We start from the raw sequence: 15,589 nt of genomic DNA, 5'->3' as shown, positions 1-15,589 counted from the left end.
GTAATTGACCTATTTGCATAGTCTGCATGTATATTGTAAATCAAAGAGACATACATTAATTTTAGGAACACAGTGCATCCTATATGGAGGAAATACAGACAGCTTTTTTTACACATGATTTTATGAAATATGGGGTTTAAGTATTCGAGTCACTGTGCTCTGTCTGTTTCTCCCCACTCGTTTTTTAAGTGTAGACTGATAGGGTCTGTGATTTTAGCTGAAACACAGGAGCTGTATTTAGCCTGTAACACAACATCAAAAAGATAGACCACCTTTCAGAAAGGCTGTTTTCTTTTTCTTTCTAGCAGATGATGCAAGAAAGTTCAACAAATGGACTGTCTGCTCTCCTAGCTGGTGTTGAATATAGACTAAACAGATACGGATTAATGGACGTCAAAGCTCTTTCAAGACTGAGGACAATGCAGGAAAGTCTTCAGAAGCAGTGAGGTGAAACCGAGAACATAAAACATGCCACATACTGACACAGATTTGTCATGACTGTATTAACATCCATACAGGAAAACTATATTAAACACTCATCTGTCAGATATTTTATATACACTATTGTAAAACAACATTTGATATTTGTTTGTAATTAAAAGTGATATATTCTATGCCTGATGTAAATATTTAATGTAAATATTTAAACACTGGGTCAAAATAATTTCTGGGAAGTAAAACAAATAGCCCAATGCCTTAATCTACAAGCTAAAACAATGTATATATCTGTTCCCGGCATTTTGTCATTAGTAATTCTGAATACCCTGATAAGAAATTAACTGGAGGTATTAATTACGTATATTCATAGCTAAATTTTCCAACAGGCTCTAGATAAATCTCTTGTGAGTTGTTAGACCAATGCCATATCTCAAAGTCCAACAGCTGTATCACAGTAGGTGAGATCATGCAGAATTGTGATACTGTATGGCACCATACAAATATTCATTACCCCTAGCAGTCAAAAATATTTTAGCAAGTGTACAGGAGTTAGACTCACAAAATAAATGTTCTCTACATGGATGTGCTAATCAAGCCCTTGGGTTTCCCCTTTTTACCAGCTAAACAGAGTACAATACTGTTCTAAATGAAGGTATGATGGCTCTCGAACCTGTTCAGTTATTAAACTATGAACATAGCATATTACAAGGCTTTTGGGCAGCTCTTTAATTATGATATTCTGTAGATAATAGGTAATTTATCCTACTTAAGCAGATGTATTTATCCATGATCTTATCTTAATTAGTCACCTTGCGAGAATAGTGTGAAATGTAATTCGTAAAAGCTGTATTTTCTATAAATTCCCTATACAGGATTGCTTTTGAAACTCAAAGCCCACTTCCAGAAGCGTGTCCAGAAGGGCAGGAACCGCTTTCATTGCTTTTTATGACTGGGCTCCACAAAGCTGAGCTTCCGAGGCCGAGTGCAGGTTTTAGAAGCAGACATCTGCATTCACATTCTTTCTGTCTGTGTCATCCAGGCCTGTGTAAATCTCTTATATTTATACTACTGATTTATAGTGTTTGACATTTACCTTCAGCTCAAGAAGCTGGAGGCCAGATCTTACATTAAAGGCTTTTTAGCCATGTACACACTTACGTTCTTTTAAATGCAAATGTTTGGTGAGAGTTTGTGTATTGTCAAAGCATACTGATTAAAAAAACATTATTGTTCGTCTTGTTCCATGGAAAGTTGAATGCAGTTATGTATTCTGAATATTTATTTTTGCCTGAACCCCTAAAATATATTTTTATACCCACCGTGAACTCTTTACTCAACATTTCAAGAATTACTGTGCAATTAAATATAAAACTGCATATTTTAGCCTTTAGCTTTAATGGGGTCTTTAATGAACGCTGTATACTTGACACAAAAGGGTGGTATTGCTCTCCTGATAACAACAGTTCTTATCTGAGAAGCCAAACACTGTTAAATTTAATATAGCATACAAAACCGAATCAGGCCCGCTATTCAGTTTTATTACAAAAATATAAAAAGAATCCTATTGAAACATCATTTCGGAGATAAACTGGTTTATATTTGTTCACACGCTACTCAATTATTCAGATCCACACAATTTCCCATGACCCAATAAGTTCCATTCCAGTGATGTATTGCTCTTATATATCTATAATAGTTCTGCCCTGCTAGTATGAGCTCCTGTGAAGCTTTGTAGTGAGATCCAGTGAGCAGCTCTTTGGGGCTCTCCTTGACTCGCAGCTTCACACCGGCCCTGGAAAAGATGAGCAGATAAGAATGAGCAACATATCAGTTGATTGTTTTAGCAGCTCTACCGCCAAGTATGTTAGGTACAGGACAAAGAAATACCCAAAGTAGGTCCAAGTTTCACATGACATTATTAAGTTTTTTTTTTATAATTCAATTAAATCTACATTTATCTTTCAAATCAATGCTGCGTTGCTGAACATGTAGGTCCCTACAGCATTCATGCTGATACATGCTATGATATACATTCACACACACACACACACACACACACACACACCAAAAATTGGCCGCTACAGAGACCGAAAAGCTGGAGAATAATGCTCTATTGTCTAGTATATTTCAAATGAATAAAGGTCATTCAGAGACTGAAAAAAATACAACAAGGCCAACGGAACAATACCTTTGTATCCTTGACTTGACTATGGGGCCAGACTCCTGTTCCTGCTGAACTGAGCCAGTATGTACAATTAGAACTGTTATCAGCTCAGTAGGCACAGGAGGCCAGGTCCAATCTCACTGCCACCCCAGGGCACGGAGTGACCGTGCCGACCCATTGCAGGCATTTTAACACACCACTGAAAAGAAACAAGATCAACAAAACATGGGGAAGAAACATTGTGTCTGTGAGACTCGAAAAGTGGGGGGGAGGGGGTTTACCTCTATTTGTTCATTATTGAGCCAAAATTAAATAGATGTAGCTTTTCACGTTCCATATTATACCGTGCTTATGAAACTGAAGACCTGTTTTGTTTAGTTTAGGCAGCTTTTCATAAAAGGATAATTGGAAATAGTTTGTCCTGTAGTGTGATCACAGTGAACTCTCTGCACTGTAAAATAAATAAATAAATACATACATACATACATAAGAACCGTGTAGAAATAAAACTGTCCCATTGCCTGTAAATCACAAAGATGGTGAATGAGTCACTTTTCTTCCCCACCATTTCAAAATCTCATTACAATCCATATAAGGCTTTCTACTCCATCAACACTGCTGTACACCACCAACTGCAGCTCCGAGATATATCCCTTTCATTTCCATTTAGATAACGTAATTCTAAGAAAATAGGGTTAATATGGAAATGCACAATCCTTTTCCTTTCATGTCTTTGGTGTTGGGTACCCTATTCCTTTTTCAGCATTGTATTACATCACCAACTATTAAATCATAGGAAACATGTTGATATTCAGCCTACAATGTGGCTTTAACAGCATTCAGTTTTAGTCTCCACAGCAGAATTCTACTGGCCCTTTGTTTTAAGTCGAAACATTTGATAACTCCTCCCATAACTCTTGGGTAAGGCTATTATGACTGAAGTTGGTTATACTTAAGATCCTGCTTCAAGGGTATTCTACTCTAAACAATATTTAAACTTAGTACCTTTATTTATTGTTGTTTTTCCAGTGTGCAGAGGCAAGAAATAGACACTTCACTGTTGATGTAGATCCCTAATGGAATAAAATAAAATATATATCGAACTCTTTATACCCAGAGGTAGTACTTCATCTAAATATATTAGTTAAGGAGACCTTGATGCTTCACAATACAGTGCTCTCATGGTTAACAATATTAATTGGTACCACAAATTAAGTTATCATTAATCAAATATAGGAAATATATTAATACATGTTAATTCGTTCCAAGAAGATGGATGCCATAAAATTACAGTGCTGAAATGTATACAATTAATGGTTATATTACATCAACCTGCGGCAGTACAATGTTTAGGCATTTCTGAATTTCACTTTTAAATATGTTCAAATAGCCTATAGTACATAGGCGTGTACAATGACAGTTCTCCTCAACACGTGACGTCATGCGACAGACAATCCTGATCAACATCTTGCTGCTACTGTTCGGAAGCGCGTTAAAAATGATATCACAAATGAAAAGATGTATCAATTGATGCATTAACATGTTATATTATTGTTTTGTAAAAAGTTGTAGAGAACTTTACAGTGGGATGTTAAGGTGTAGATGGAGAGGTTGAAAGAGAGAGCTGTTTTCACAAGCAACTGAATGTCCGAATCTGAATGTCTTTCCTGGTGAACGAGAGTCTGATGTTATTTTGCAAGACTTTGAAAGCTTAACAACTACTGAGTTTTATTTTTTTAATACTATCAGATTGCTAAACTGGTGGCGGCGGGGGGGACAGTATTTTTTGCTAATAAAACTCCCACCTGTGTCCCAAATGTGCTGTTGATAAAAAAAAAAAAAAAACCTGAGGTGGTATTTTGGATGTTGGTGAGCGCTGTAAAGTGTGGAGTGTGAGAATCTGTTTTATAGCTGAAGTGATAAATCTGCCTACAATGCCCGAAGCAAACAGAATGGTGGGTGTGGCTAAAGGAAGAGCACGAACTATTAATAGCTGGGAATTTAGAAAATAAAGCTCTAATAAGCCCAATGTGTGTGTGCTGTGCGTAGTTATGCACAGACCTGTAATTTGAAGCACACTAACTGGTTCACAGCCTTATGGAACAAAGTATTATTGTCAACTCGTGTCTTACTGTACCCTTTTTTGTTTTCCATGACATCAACAAGTTATTGCACTTTTTTTTTTTAGACATCATTAAAGTTTTACTGTCAGTCAGTAATGTAAGAATGCTCATGACAAATAACATTAAAATTGCCCCCTCTGGAATTTCTGACTGGATTCTTTACAAGTCTCGACAACCTCTACTGTTCAGTTGAGTAACTTATGGTTTTGGTTATGGCTGTACCCTTTTTTAAATTATTTTTCATTATTATTATTAAATGTCGAATCACAGTTTCTTCTAGAACCTCCCAGGGTGGAATTACCAATTGGTAATCGGCTCAGCTGATCGCTTGATCTTCTGTACTAACACCAGTGAGATATTGGTAGCTCATATGTGTTCTTCAAAATGTGGGCTGCCAGGCAATCTGCTTCTGGACTAACTCAATCTCACCACAGCACTATGGGCCCACACATGCCCAGTAAACCACAGCAATTCGTTCTGCACCACACGCTAAGGCAACCCTGGCTAACTAAAGCCCCACCAACCCCTTCCAGTGCTATGTCAAGTTTGTGCCTTCCTGTGGATCCTAGTCACAGTCAGCTCAGAGGGAGCCCAGATACAAACTACTGGTGTCTGGACTTCTCATGGTCCTTGGTTACAGTGTTATTTCTTGGCAAACAAGCAAGCTGAATAACAAGCTTAATTATCATGTTGAGTGTATAGATATTTTTTATGCATCTATACATTAGATTGCATACATACATTTAATGTATGCACCTTATATATTGTAATGCTCCCTTTTTTTACATTTTTAATTACATTAAAATGTTAATGTAGTAAAAACTACACAATTAGTTCCACTCATGTAAACTCTTTAATACTTGTTGTGCTAAACATCTATAACTCTTTGAACTTAACTAATGTGACCTACTTTACAGGGAATATCATTCAAAGATTGCGAAACCAGGCGTTTATGAGAGATTAATGACAGATATTCTGCTAATTAGCTAGATCAAATATGTTTCTTTTTTTTCCAATTACTTCAGTGACTTGCATTATATATTGGCAGATTGTAACATATTAGAAATTAAATATTTTTTTCATTTAACCAAAATAGAATGTGGAAAGGTAGTTTTAAATATGAATAGGGCTTAGAGAAAATTCACCAATCCTCATTGCTCCTGTTAAGCTATTAAGAGGATCAGCATTAACTTTATATTTGTTGTTACTTAGTTACTGTAAATATAAATCAAATTCATGTGCAGACATTTTTCAGTTGTAACAGAGATGCGCTATTATCTTAAAATAGATATTAAGTGAATTATTAAAGGAGACTAGGAAAATCTGAGAGGAAACCGAAGCCCTAATAGCACAGTTCTAGTTCTCAAAGTATTTGTAAAAGGAAAGTTTGACTTAAAATCCAAAGAATCTGTGAAGCACTCAACTGAACTGCGAGGTATTTTCATAAAAGGATCACATTCATTGAAAGTAGATCACTCTGTGGTGCACTCCTATCACTTTCTAACATAATCTATTAAACAACTGTAACAGAATCATGACTTTATCTGAATTTAACTGAAGTACATTTAAAGCACAGTGAGTGAACATTTCTGAAGTGATTGTTTTTTTGTTTTTCCTCTTACCAGCAAGATTTACAGTCAAGCTTTGAACAAATCCAGAAGGAAAGCACACACAATCCCAGAGCAGCAACACGTTTCCTTGTGACAGCTGTTTTCTTTCTGTTCCTAGTAGTGTCAGAGCCTGGTTTATTTCTCACCCTCTCTTCAGGTGCAGAACTTAGCCACTGTGAACAAAGAGGAAATAAATCACTGTTCACCAATCAGCTAAGCTCTGCACCTTGTTAGAGAGGTCACTTTCTGGCAGCATAGAAACATCATCGGCAGGATTGTGTCCGTTCTTTTGTTTTTCTGAACGGCCGTGCAGATCGATCTTGTCTGTAACTCTCACTTGCGATAGTGCCTCCGGTTTCCATAACAGCCGCCAAGGCCGTGGTTGTGTGGTAATCCCTGGCAATGTGATTTTTATCTTAAGTCACAAATCAGCATGCCAGGAACCCACACAGCCACAACATGAAAGGAAACCTGCAGATCCTCTCTCCCCAAATTCTCCACGCTCCACTAAACAAGGGATATTTCCCTCATTAACCATGGCTCTCAGATTGGGAAAGGTTCCAAAATAAAATGCAGTATTTACTCAGCCATTAAAGTGGAGCCTTGAACTGCACAAAAACACACCAGGATGAATAGGATTTGGGTGGAGTCAGTGTCTGGTGTAGACATGAGAAGAACCCTGAGCTGAGCTGAATGAAAGGTAAATGAAGACATGTCAGAGGCTTTGTAATTTGGAAACATGCTGGAGAGGTGAAGCACTGCTGGTGACTGAAGCGGAGCTGTTGTCTGTAAACGCACACAGCTGTCATCCCATCACTTAATAAAGTGCACTTAAGCCCACAACATTTCCTGGGTAGAAGAAGTACACTAGCGCTTTACTGTTTATCCTTAAATCACGGAAAGCCATGCTCGGTGCATTTGTTTGCTTTTCCCCATTGCCTTTCCTTTGTAAATCATCCTGAATCCCTCCTTATGTTGGACTGTTGGAGTTTCTTTTGTCTCGATGAGAGTGCCGTTTGCGTGTGGAATTTCAGGATAAACAGTTTAAATACCATCTGACAGGCGTACACAGAGCAGCGGTGGAGGCAGCTCACATAATTATCAGAAACGAAGAACTGAAAATCGCAGCGCTGTTGTTTATCAGAGTCTTTTGAAAACTTGCTGACCCCTGTTTTAGATTTGTTTGAGGAACATGTTCCGAATTCCTTCTTTCTCCCAAACAAATGTTGGAAGGTCTTCCACAAAACCACAGAGTAAGTTCCTTTGGCTGTATGAAGAGGGCAAACTCACTTCAGGGCTGTCTTTAATAAGGCCAAACTGAAAAGCAGTGAAAGTGTCTCTCACTTTTGGTACCTTCGTAATACATTTGGTTTCCTAGTTAAATGAGATGTATTGTTCGGAATGTATATAAAACTATTGAAATACCCTTTGTGCTATTATTTGTGCGTGAAACACTTAAAAATGTGAATGAAGTAATTAAAAATATACTGATATATCAAGAGCAACAAAAGGTATCCTGGAAGTATGGCTCTAGCAGACGTCATAAACAAAATACTCACACTGCCTTCAAACTATTCCAATCGCTACACACATGTGCAGACCTGCGTTCCTGTACACACACATTTACAGTTCAGTTGGCTGAGGTTTGCCAAGCAAGATAGCTGAATTTGGATATCACAAATCAAGTGTGAAAGTATGTTGGCACAGGGAGAGCAGTCTGTTAAAGCATGGGTGATTTCATTAGTGAAAAATGTGAGGCAGGCTGTACAGGGAGAGATCTTTAAACTACAGCTAATTGAATCTAGTCTTAATGTGCATTTGTAAACTTCAGGAGTTTATATTTGGATGCACTTTTCTATTGCCTTTCTTGTTTTAAAAAAAAAATAATTTACAGTTTCTTGCTGACACTTATTTAAAACAAAAATCAAGTTTACTGCCGTGTTCTAGTGGAGAAAGTTGTGTTCTCTCTTCAAGAGCCAACACATTATTCCAGTGACATTTCAATGTAATATGTGGAATCAAATAATCTGTTTTACACTATAGTCTACCCACAGCCCACCTTTAAACCTAACAAAGTAAGGTCTCGAACGGTAGAGCAATGGAAAGCAAGACCTGAAAGAAAAAAACCTTCATGTTTCTTTGTAGAAACCTCAAGTTGTTCAGATAATACATTGTCAAAGAAGTGCAATACCCAGGGGCACAATATATATTTTTGCCATTAGAAATGTTTACATAAAGGTTTATTGCTGTATTTCCTTACCCCCCTCCATTTTAAATGATATCTAAATGCACAGTTCACTAGTACGTATAAGGTAGGCCAAAAACATAATCAAGCCTGATCTTTTACTGATACTAGTAGTGTAGTGTGTTACTGTTAAAACAGCAAGTGAAAATCTGACTAAGACATTTTGGGGAATATGGATTCCTGATTTGCAGCCTAAACATAAACAAGCATACACTTAATTGTGGACTGGAGGAGTTTCAAAATTGACAAAATCAAGGGTGCCCAAAAGAGAGCAGCAATGAAGGCAAATCTACCCCATAGTTGTTACATTCCACACAGCCAAATGAGGACGAATACAAGAAAATCCAAATACGATTACAAGCACGAATAACATGTAATACAAGTATAATGTAATACAAGTAACGGACCAGTTGGGATAATTCCACTAATTTCCAGGGTGTCCGATACATTTTGTCAGAAAATGTGCATTTCCAAGTCCAATACCTCTGTTCAGAAAATCATCTCCTCCACAACTTGCTTGGAAGTCGGGTCCATTTCCTCCTGCACTGCTGAGAAGCACCGTCTGGCCAAGTCCTGCTGCTTGCCATCCTCATTGACCATCAGTTCCCCATACAGATAGACCCCCATAGCCTGCAACACAACATAACAGTTGTTCAGGTAAAACAGCACCTCGGTGCCCTGGACGAAAACCCACCAATGCAATGGCAGGAGGCTGAATAGTAGCTGCTTTAATGTGTGTTTGTCAGCTGGAGTATTTTACAATGTATCCAATGGTCAGATTGATCTGCAATTCTGTATCTGGTTCGGACTTACTGCTTAATGTTTCGGAAAAGTATGTTAATTGAGCAATTATTCGGATTCAGATAAGAAAGGAACCTTGTCTAGTTCTTTTCCACCACAACATAATTCTGATTCATTCAGCAAATGCTATAGGGATGGATATAGATGCAGGGGGGAAGAAACTTTACAGAACAATTGATTTTCTTTGATTAAACTAGACTAGCTCTCAATAAACACCCTTTCTGAAAGCCGTACTTTCCTGTACTCGTGCTGGTTTTGCATGGGCTGCTCAGCCTTAAATCCTATTACACTCCATTCTGCTCGGCCGAGCTGCGTTCACGCTCCCTGGCCTGATCTAAAATTCAAAGCACTTTCAGCTCTGTATACCCTAAACAGAGGGTCATATTTAACAGGTGCCCAGGTCCAGAACCCGGTAGTGTGTGCTTTAAGCTTACCTATGCATTTCTTTAACAGAAAGCCAGGGGAAATGAGACTAAGACTGGGAAATACAGTAGCATAAACCACTGCTATCAATTATTTAAAGGTATCTTCAGATCCCCACCCCCACCACTGCTGACTTGCCACAGTTTGTGTGAAATCATTGTAAAGCTTTTATCTCTAAGAAATACGGTGGGATCATGAAGAAACTATTCCGTCTAGTTAGGTGTCACACTGTGCTCAGCTCCCACACATCTGAAGCCAGAGTAGCATGAGTTACTTTGAATCATATTAAAACACTACCTTTATCTCGGTTATGAGAGAAACTGGGGACCACTGTGCTTATGCAGAACGAAGGGTTTTGCAAATGCTATTGATTTATAATTTGTTTTTAGGCCACACTGAAGTGCTGCAGACGCATTGCATACACTAAAAATGTTAAGGAATAACAGGAATGATGTGTTGCTGTGGCATCTGAAGGTTTGTCTGCAGTGTGAAGGGCAGCCCGAGGCCGTGCTTTAACATTCATTTTCATCTCCTTTCCAGCAAAGTGCAAGCAGACAGTAAAGTCCTAAAACACTCAGTATTGAGTCCACAGGTCTCTGTAAAATATCCCACCCCACTCCCAACAACTACACAGTTTGTCCTGTACAGCTTCATCACTAAGACAATGTTCTAGCAAAGACATGAAGGAAGTGGAGGCTCCAGGATTTCACTTTATTGTTTTATTTTTCTTTTGGCTATTTTCCATCGGTTCAATGGTAACGTAGAGGATTTCTTTACTGTCCTGGGTTCTGATTACTTCACTTTTTTAAGCACAGAAAAAGGACACAACTGCAAATCCACCATAATCCGCCAAATCAAATTTGCAAGGGGAGAGGAGGCGTTTCTCTGTCACCACTCAGTCTCACTGTATAACACCAAACGAGGAGAAAATACAGGCTAGCTAAATAACCCTCCAGGGATACCATTGTACTTGACCGTTTCTCAGAGTACTTCAAACTGTACGGTCCAAACGGGAGTAGTCAGGGGAATAAAGGGGTTACCTGATAGTTACTATAGGAAGAGTAACACATTTCTCCTGCAACTTTCTTTTAAGGAATATATAAAGTGTTACACCGAATTAGCTTAATCAAATTAAACTCCATTTGAGCAGAACTGAAACAGTCAATAATTATGAACTTGCTGTCCCTTTTAAGAGCTATATTGTTGATCGGGTTCAGAAGAGCAGAGTGAAATAAACGGTTAAACTAGTGTCATACCTGATCCTGCTTTAGAAAATGTCCCACATGTCCATATGCTTCAGTGTGTTTGTGTTTAATAACAAGCTCACACCAGCGATGTCTCACCTGCAAAAGAAAAAAATCTATAATTAATTCTGGAGACCACTGTATAAATACCTTAGGAACTCCTCATGAAAATCTGCAAATAACTTTGCCGATTCCCCATGGTTTATAACACTAGCATGTTACACTGTTCCATTTCATAGCATTCGGAGGCATCTGTAATTCATTGTAAATAATTTAAAGGGAAAGCCAATGGAGAGAAACAAGATGTTTTTCTGCTGTGTTTTAGGTGAGCAGTGGGATGGGAGGTCTTGAGAACAATTATGTACATGTTTGTATTTTGGGAGGTAGTTTAGACAAGGTCAAGAAGTTCAGGGGAAATAGAAAACAATATATCTCCCCACCTCTTATTTGGTGACCTCAAACCACAACTGGATAAAAGATGTTGCCCATAAATAATGAGTATGTTCTGTTGAAGGATAATTTAATCCATTACTTGACTCTTTATTTTTTGGTTCTTGTTGTTAAGATGGGTATCACAGACTGAGGTCTTGTGCTTTTCCAGTGATAGAAGAGTCTAGAAGTGTGATAGTGAGAGACTGGCCCTGGAGCAACACACCTAACTAAAGTGATGCAGCAATTTACTTTATCCATACCCACACAATTCTGCTTTTTAGGAACACAAAGTGGTGCCAGTTCTGTGACTCTTAGGTGATGATAACTAGTTTCAGAGGAGAATGAAACTAAACTTGTGACCTGCTGTGATTTTGATTTCGGATCAAGGAAAATATTTTCAACACACATATACTAGAACACCCAGTCCGCATCTGGGAAGTGCTGTTCCTGTAAGGGATAAAATAATTGTATTTTTGCCATTTTCTATTGAGGGGAACATCAATCCAAAAATACAATAATCTGAATGGAAGAGGAGGCACAGTGTCAAATGTGGTTTTAATAGCCAGCGGGAGCAGGAACCTTCAGGTTTTGGGTACATTATGAACACATACAAACTTATAGCTGGGCAACATAAAACAGATTCGATTTAGAGATGTGGACCGAAAGCCTATACTTTGCCTATTGTGGCCGTATAACAAAGCTTACATTTTTGGCATTTTAAATCTGTGGTAAATTGTCCCTGATCACAGTCAACGAGTTACATTAGGGAATGTGCGGAATGCCTAAGGACCAAGTATACTTCTCTTTAATGTATTTTATAAAGACAATTATTTTTTGTTGTTCTCTGTTTTTTCACACTAGCCCTGCTGTGATCTGGGACTATTAGATCCTCCTCAACAAAGTTAGCGAGCACACAGGGGCAGTTTTTCACTGTACTGCTGTGTAAATCTGGACCTGACAACAAATCCTCCCAGTGTCGAGGCTGGTGAAGGTCGACAAAATGAGCAATGTTTGGAATTCCTATCTGGTTTAGAGAGGAGACAAACGCACAGTTAAAAAAAAAAAAATCTACTTAAATGCCTACTAAATACATTTATCAGGGAGCTAGTAGAGACAAAGAAATAATAGGTCAGCCTAAAATCCCTACTGGATTCCAGTCTTTTCAACGCTTCATTTCTTTAGCCCCTGTGCTTTCTCAAGAAGCAGTCAGTAGTGCAGTAAAACGATGCCTTGCTTTTTCAAAAGGATCAATAGAACCACTGTTAATTCAATGCCCGGAGAGATCAGAGGCAGGCTTTGTATTATTTGCTTCTTGTACTATTATCAAATTCACATTGATTGGACAGATCCAAAGCTTATGTTTATTTTGTACAAAAGGATTGTGTGTATATGTATAGTATGCATTCCCCTCATGAAATTACAATGCAGCTAATACACCATATTGTAAAAATAAAGCAAACCGTGTAAGAAGATGCACAATGTAATGTTCCGGCAAATCCAGCTGTACATTTGCCCTGTTTATTCTACTAATAGTTAGTTATAACAAGTGAGAAGCAGTCAGACCATTGATTACTGCTATTTCCAGAGTAGTGTCTATCTCCAAGTCCACACCACCATAAAGAAAAATGTTTTATTTTCCCTGCAAGTATCTTTCTGCATAATATAATCCAAAATGTAATTTAAAATGGCATGATACTATATTTCATGACCAGGATGTAATGGGATTTTATGTTGGTGACTTGAATTGAGTTTCCGAATAAGCCTGCATTGACCATCTATAGTAAAATGTATTAGCACTCTTCTAGGTAGTACTTTTAGACAAATATGGTTTTGTATCTTTGAGCGAAAGACAACTGTAAGTATTGGCCATTTTGTGTGTACACTAAATGAACACTTCAAAATCTGGTATTCTCCTGCTTGGATATTTGCCCTTCTTAAGCAAATACATGAAACACATAATACTGATTTTGGCAGTCAGAACCTACTTCCATCCCAGACAATACATGTAAAGACATAGTTTTTAATTGGGTTTCATGTTTCCAGTTTTGCTTTCTGTCTGGACTTTATTCCTGAAGTCAACACATGAGTGTGAAGAGCTCAAGATCAAAGCATGACCTCCACAGCACATGGACCACATCCACAGAGCGAGCATTTCGCAATGGCCTGAATGAAACCCGGAATACAGCTGGGCCACTGATTGGAAAATCCAAATGTGTCACTTGATGGAGGCTTACTGTTTTACAAGGGGCTCCCTTGGAGTCCCTTGGAAAACAGTACGCCTTCATTAATCGACACCTGCATCTGCCCTGTGGAAAGTTACCATCAAGTATTGTTGAGACTTCAGTATTTACAATAAGTGGTTGATATAAACTAGTTCAGGGAGTTTATTGAAGCTATGAAAGACTTCCATTTGTATCTCCTTAACCTAAGGATAGCTGGAAGCTCCAAGTGCAGGTGGGTAGACTTAACTTTCTTTTCAAAACAATTGTGTTTCGTGTGACTGGAACAGAGGAAGCAGACTTTCTACATTTACTGTGAGGACATACATAAATGCCTAAAAATATATATTTATTTATGGGACAATGATTTATCTAAGGTGGGAGGATTGACACTTAAGCCAAAGCTTTCATTGAATGCAGGCAGTGTTATTATCTCTACACAACACCTGTAAGGCAATACACCCTGGCAATGTGCAGAGCTTTTGTTCAGAATCAAGGGTACGACAGTGTTTGATCGCAACGGCACTGAGCCCTCTGCCATAAAAACTCTGTGATAATGGATAAGCCAGATATCGGTCAGAAAAAGGAATCAAAACAAACAGAGTACTGTCACGTATTGGCAACATCTGCTGGAAACTGTGACTCAGTTTAATAGCCAAGGTCTTTCCTTTGTTGGTTGTATTTATGGTCCGCAGGAAGACAGGTTCCATGATATGAAAAATATTTTGCAAGAAATTAAAACAATATAATATGTGTACTAGTGATTTCATTCAGTGTCTCTATATCAGTGCAAAGACAAAACTATCTTAGCAATATTATTATGACAACAAAAAGCTAGCAGAATTTAGGACCAGGAATGAATTAGAAAAGAAAGATTTCTTATAAAAAGTGCTTTACACATTTTGGGACACTAGTTCCTTATCGGAATCTTTGTACTTTTGATGCATATATCCCCTTTGGAATTACAATAAATATATATAATGTATATGGAAGTCTTTCTAATGTCTTTAAAATCTGCTTCAATAAATCAGCACTCAAGTCACTTTACATAATGCATGTTCCACAGTGCCTGTATACTATATACCGCAGTTCTGATCCTATACTAATGTGCCAAATTGTATGGCTTACATCTGAACTTATGTCTGTGGTTAAGATGCCTGGAGCCAATACAGATCTGCTTTAATGTTGATTAATGAGCTGACACTCCACATGCAATTTTCGAAGTATTTAGACATTTTAATCTTATAGGTGTTTTCAGGTTACACCTGCTTCTACTGTACTTATGATTTATGTATACGTTTCATCATAAGATTATACAGAAAGGTGGAGTACACAGCCAAAGATATTACAAATTGGTAACACCATTTTTCTCTTCATGACTGCTTTGCATGACCCATCAATGGACACAGACCTCTTCTACCATGTGACCTGTGTTTCAGCAATCACTGCAAAAGTCTCCCAGTAAGTTCTTGGGACTCAAACTGGAATTTGTGTCAGGAATCAACAATAATGCAACCAAAAACAGGTGCTGATCTCATCCACACTGGGCCTTATTGTCAACTGTTGGTTTTGAGCGGTTGTTAGCTGAGTGACTTGAGTATGATTGATTTGTAAGTGAAGTTGTTTCTGGTCACTCTGGTTCCATTCTGATAGATCATGGCTAGTAATATGAGCAGACACATCCCTATGTGCGAGGCAAGGCATGGTAAAATAAAAAGGAATCTGAAATAATGGATTACAGAGAAGCATTTTATGGGAAATATCCCTGAGGTTGAGTTCAAAGTATATACTCAGTGCTTTGGCATATTACAGATTTAATTTTGAAAGACTGAAAGTTAGAAATGCCCCCAGGAGATTATTTTTTTCTTTAGAAAAGAAAAAGGGGAGAAC

At 38.0% G+C, this 15,589-nt stretch overlaps 2 protein-coding genes across 8 annotated transcripts in view; one reads left to right on the top strand and one right to left on the bottom strand.

The window, feature by feature from the left end:
• fancc (FA complementation group C) overlaps window positions 1-1,670 on the top strand; it is a 28,936-nt gene extending 27,266 nt beyond the window's left edge. For 3 of the 4 annotated variants that reach the window (XM_066711212.1, XM_066711213.1, XM_066711215.1), the window contains one exon: window positions 306-1,670. In XM_066711212.1, coding sequence (XP_066567309.1) covers window positions 306-446 — 141 coding nt within the window. In that variant the 3' untranslated portion in view covers window positions 447-1,670. The remainder of the gene's footprint in view (window positions 1-305) is intronic. The other variant, XM_066711214.1, reaches the window with a different exon arrangement.
• A 154-nt stretch (window positions 1,671-1,824) lies between these two features.
• Window positions 1,825-15,589, bottom strand: part of aopep (aminopeptidase O (putative)) — a 79,365-nt gene continuing 65,600 nt past the window's right edge. Inside the window, exons 15-19 of one of the 4 annotated variants that reach the window (XR_010817607.1) lie at window positions 11,061-11,147; window positions 9,064-9,210; window positions 6,348-6,508; window positions 3,608-3,675; window positions 2,121-2,230 (exon numbers count right to left, since the gene is read on the bottom strand). Coding sequence is in view for 2 of the 4 variants with exons in the window: in XM_066711210.1 (XP_066567307.1) it covers window positions 9,070-9,210; window positions 11,061-11,147 (228 nt within the window). In the remaining 2 variants the exon portion in view is untranslated. Of the gene's footprint in view, window positions 2,231-3,607; window positions 3,676-6,347; window positions 6,509-9,063; window positions 9,211-11,060; window positions 11,148-15,589 lie in introns of all 4 variants that reach the window. The other 3 variants (XR_010817606.1, XM_066711210.1, XM_066711211.1) reach the window with 3 other exon arrangements.

Source organism: Amia ocellicauda, chromosome 8, assembly GCF_036373705.1.
Source record: "Amia ocellicauda isolate fAmiCal2 chromosome 8, fAmiCal2.hap1, whole genome shotgun sequence".
NCBI lineage: Eukaryota > Metazoa > Chordata > Actinopteri > Amiiformes > Amiidae > Amia > Amia ocellicauda.
This window is presented reverse-complemented; position numbering and strand designations above follow the sequence as displayed.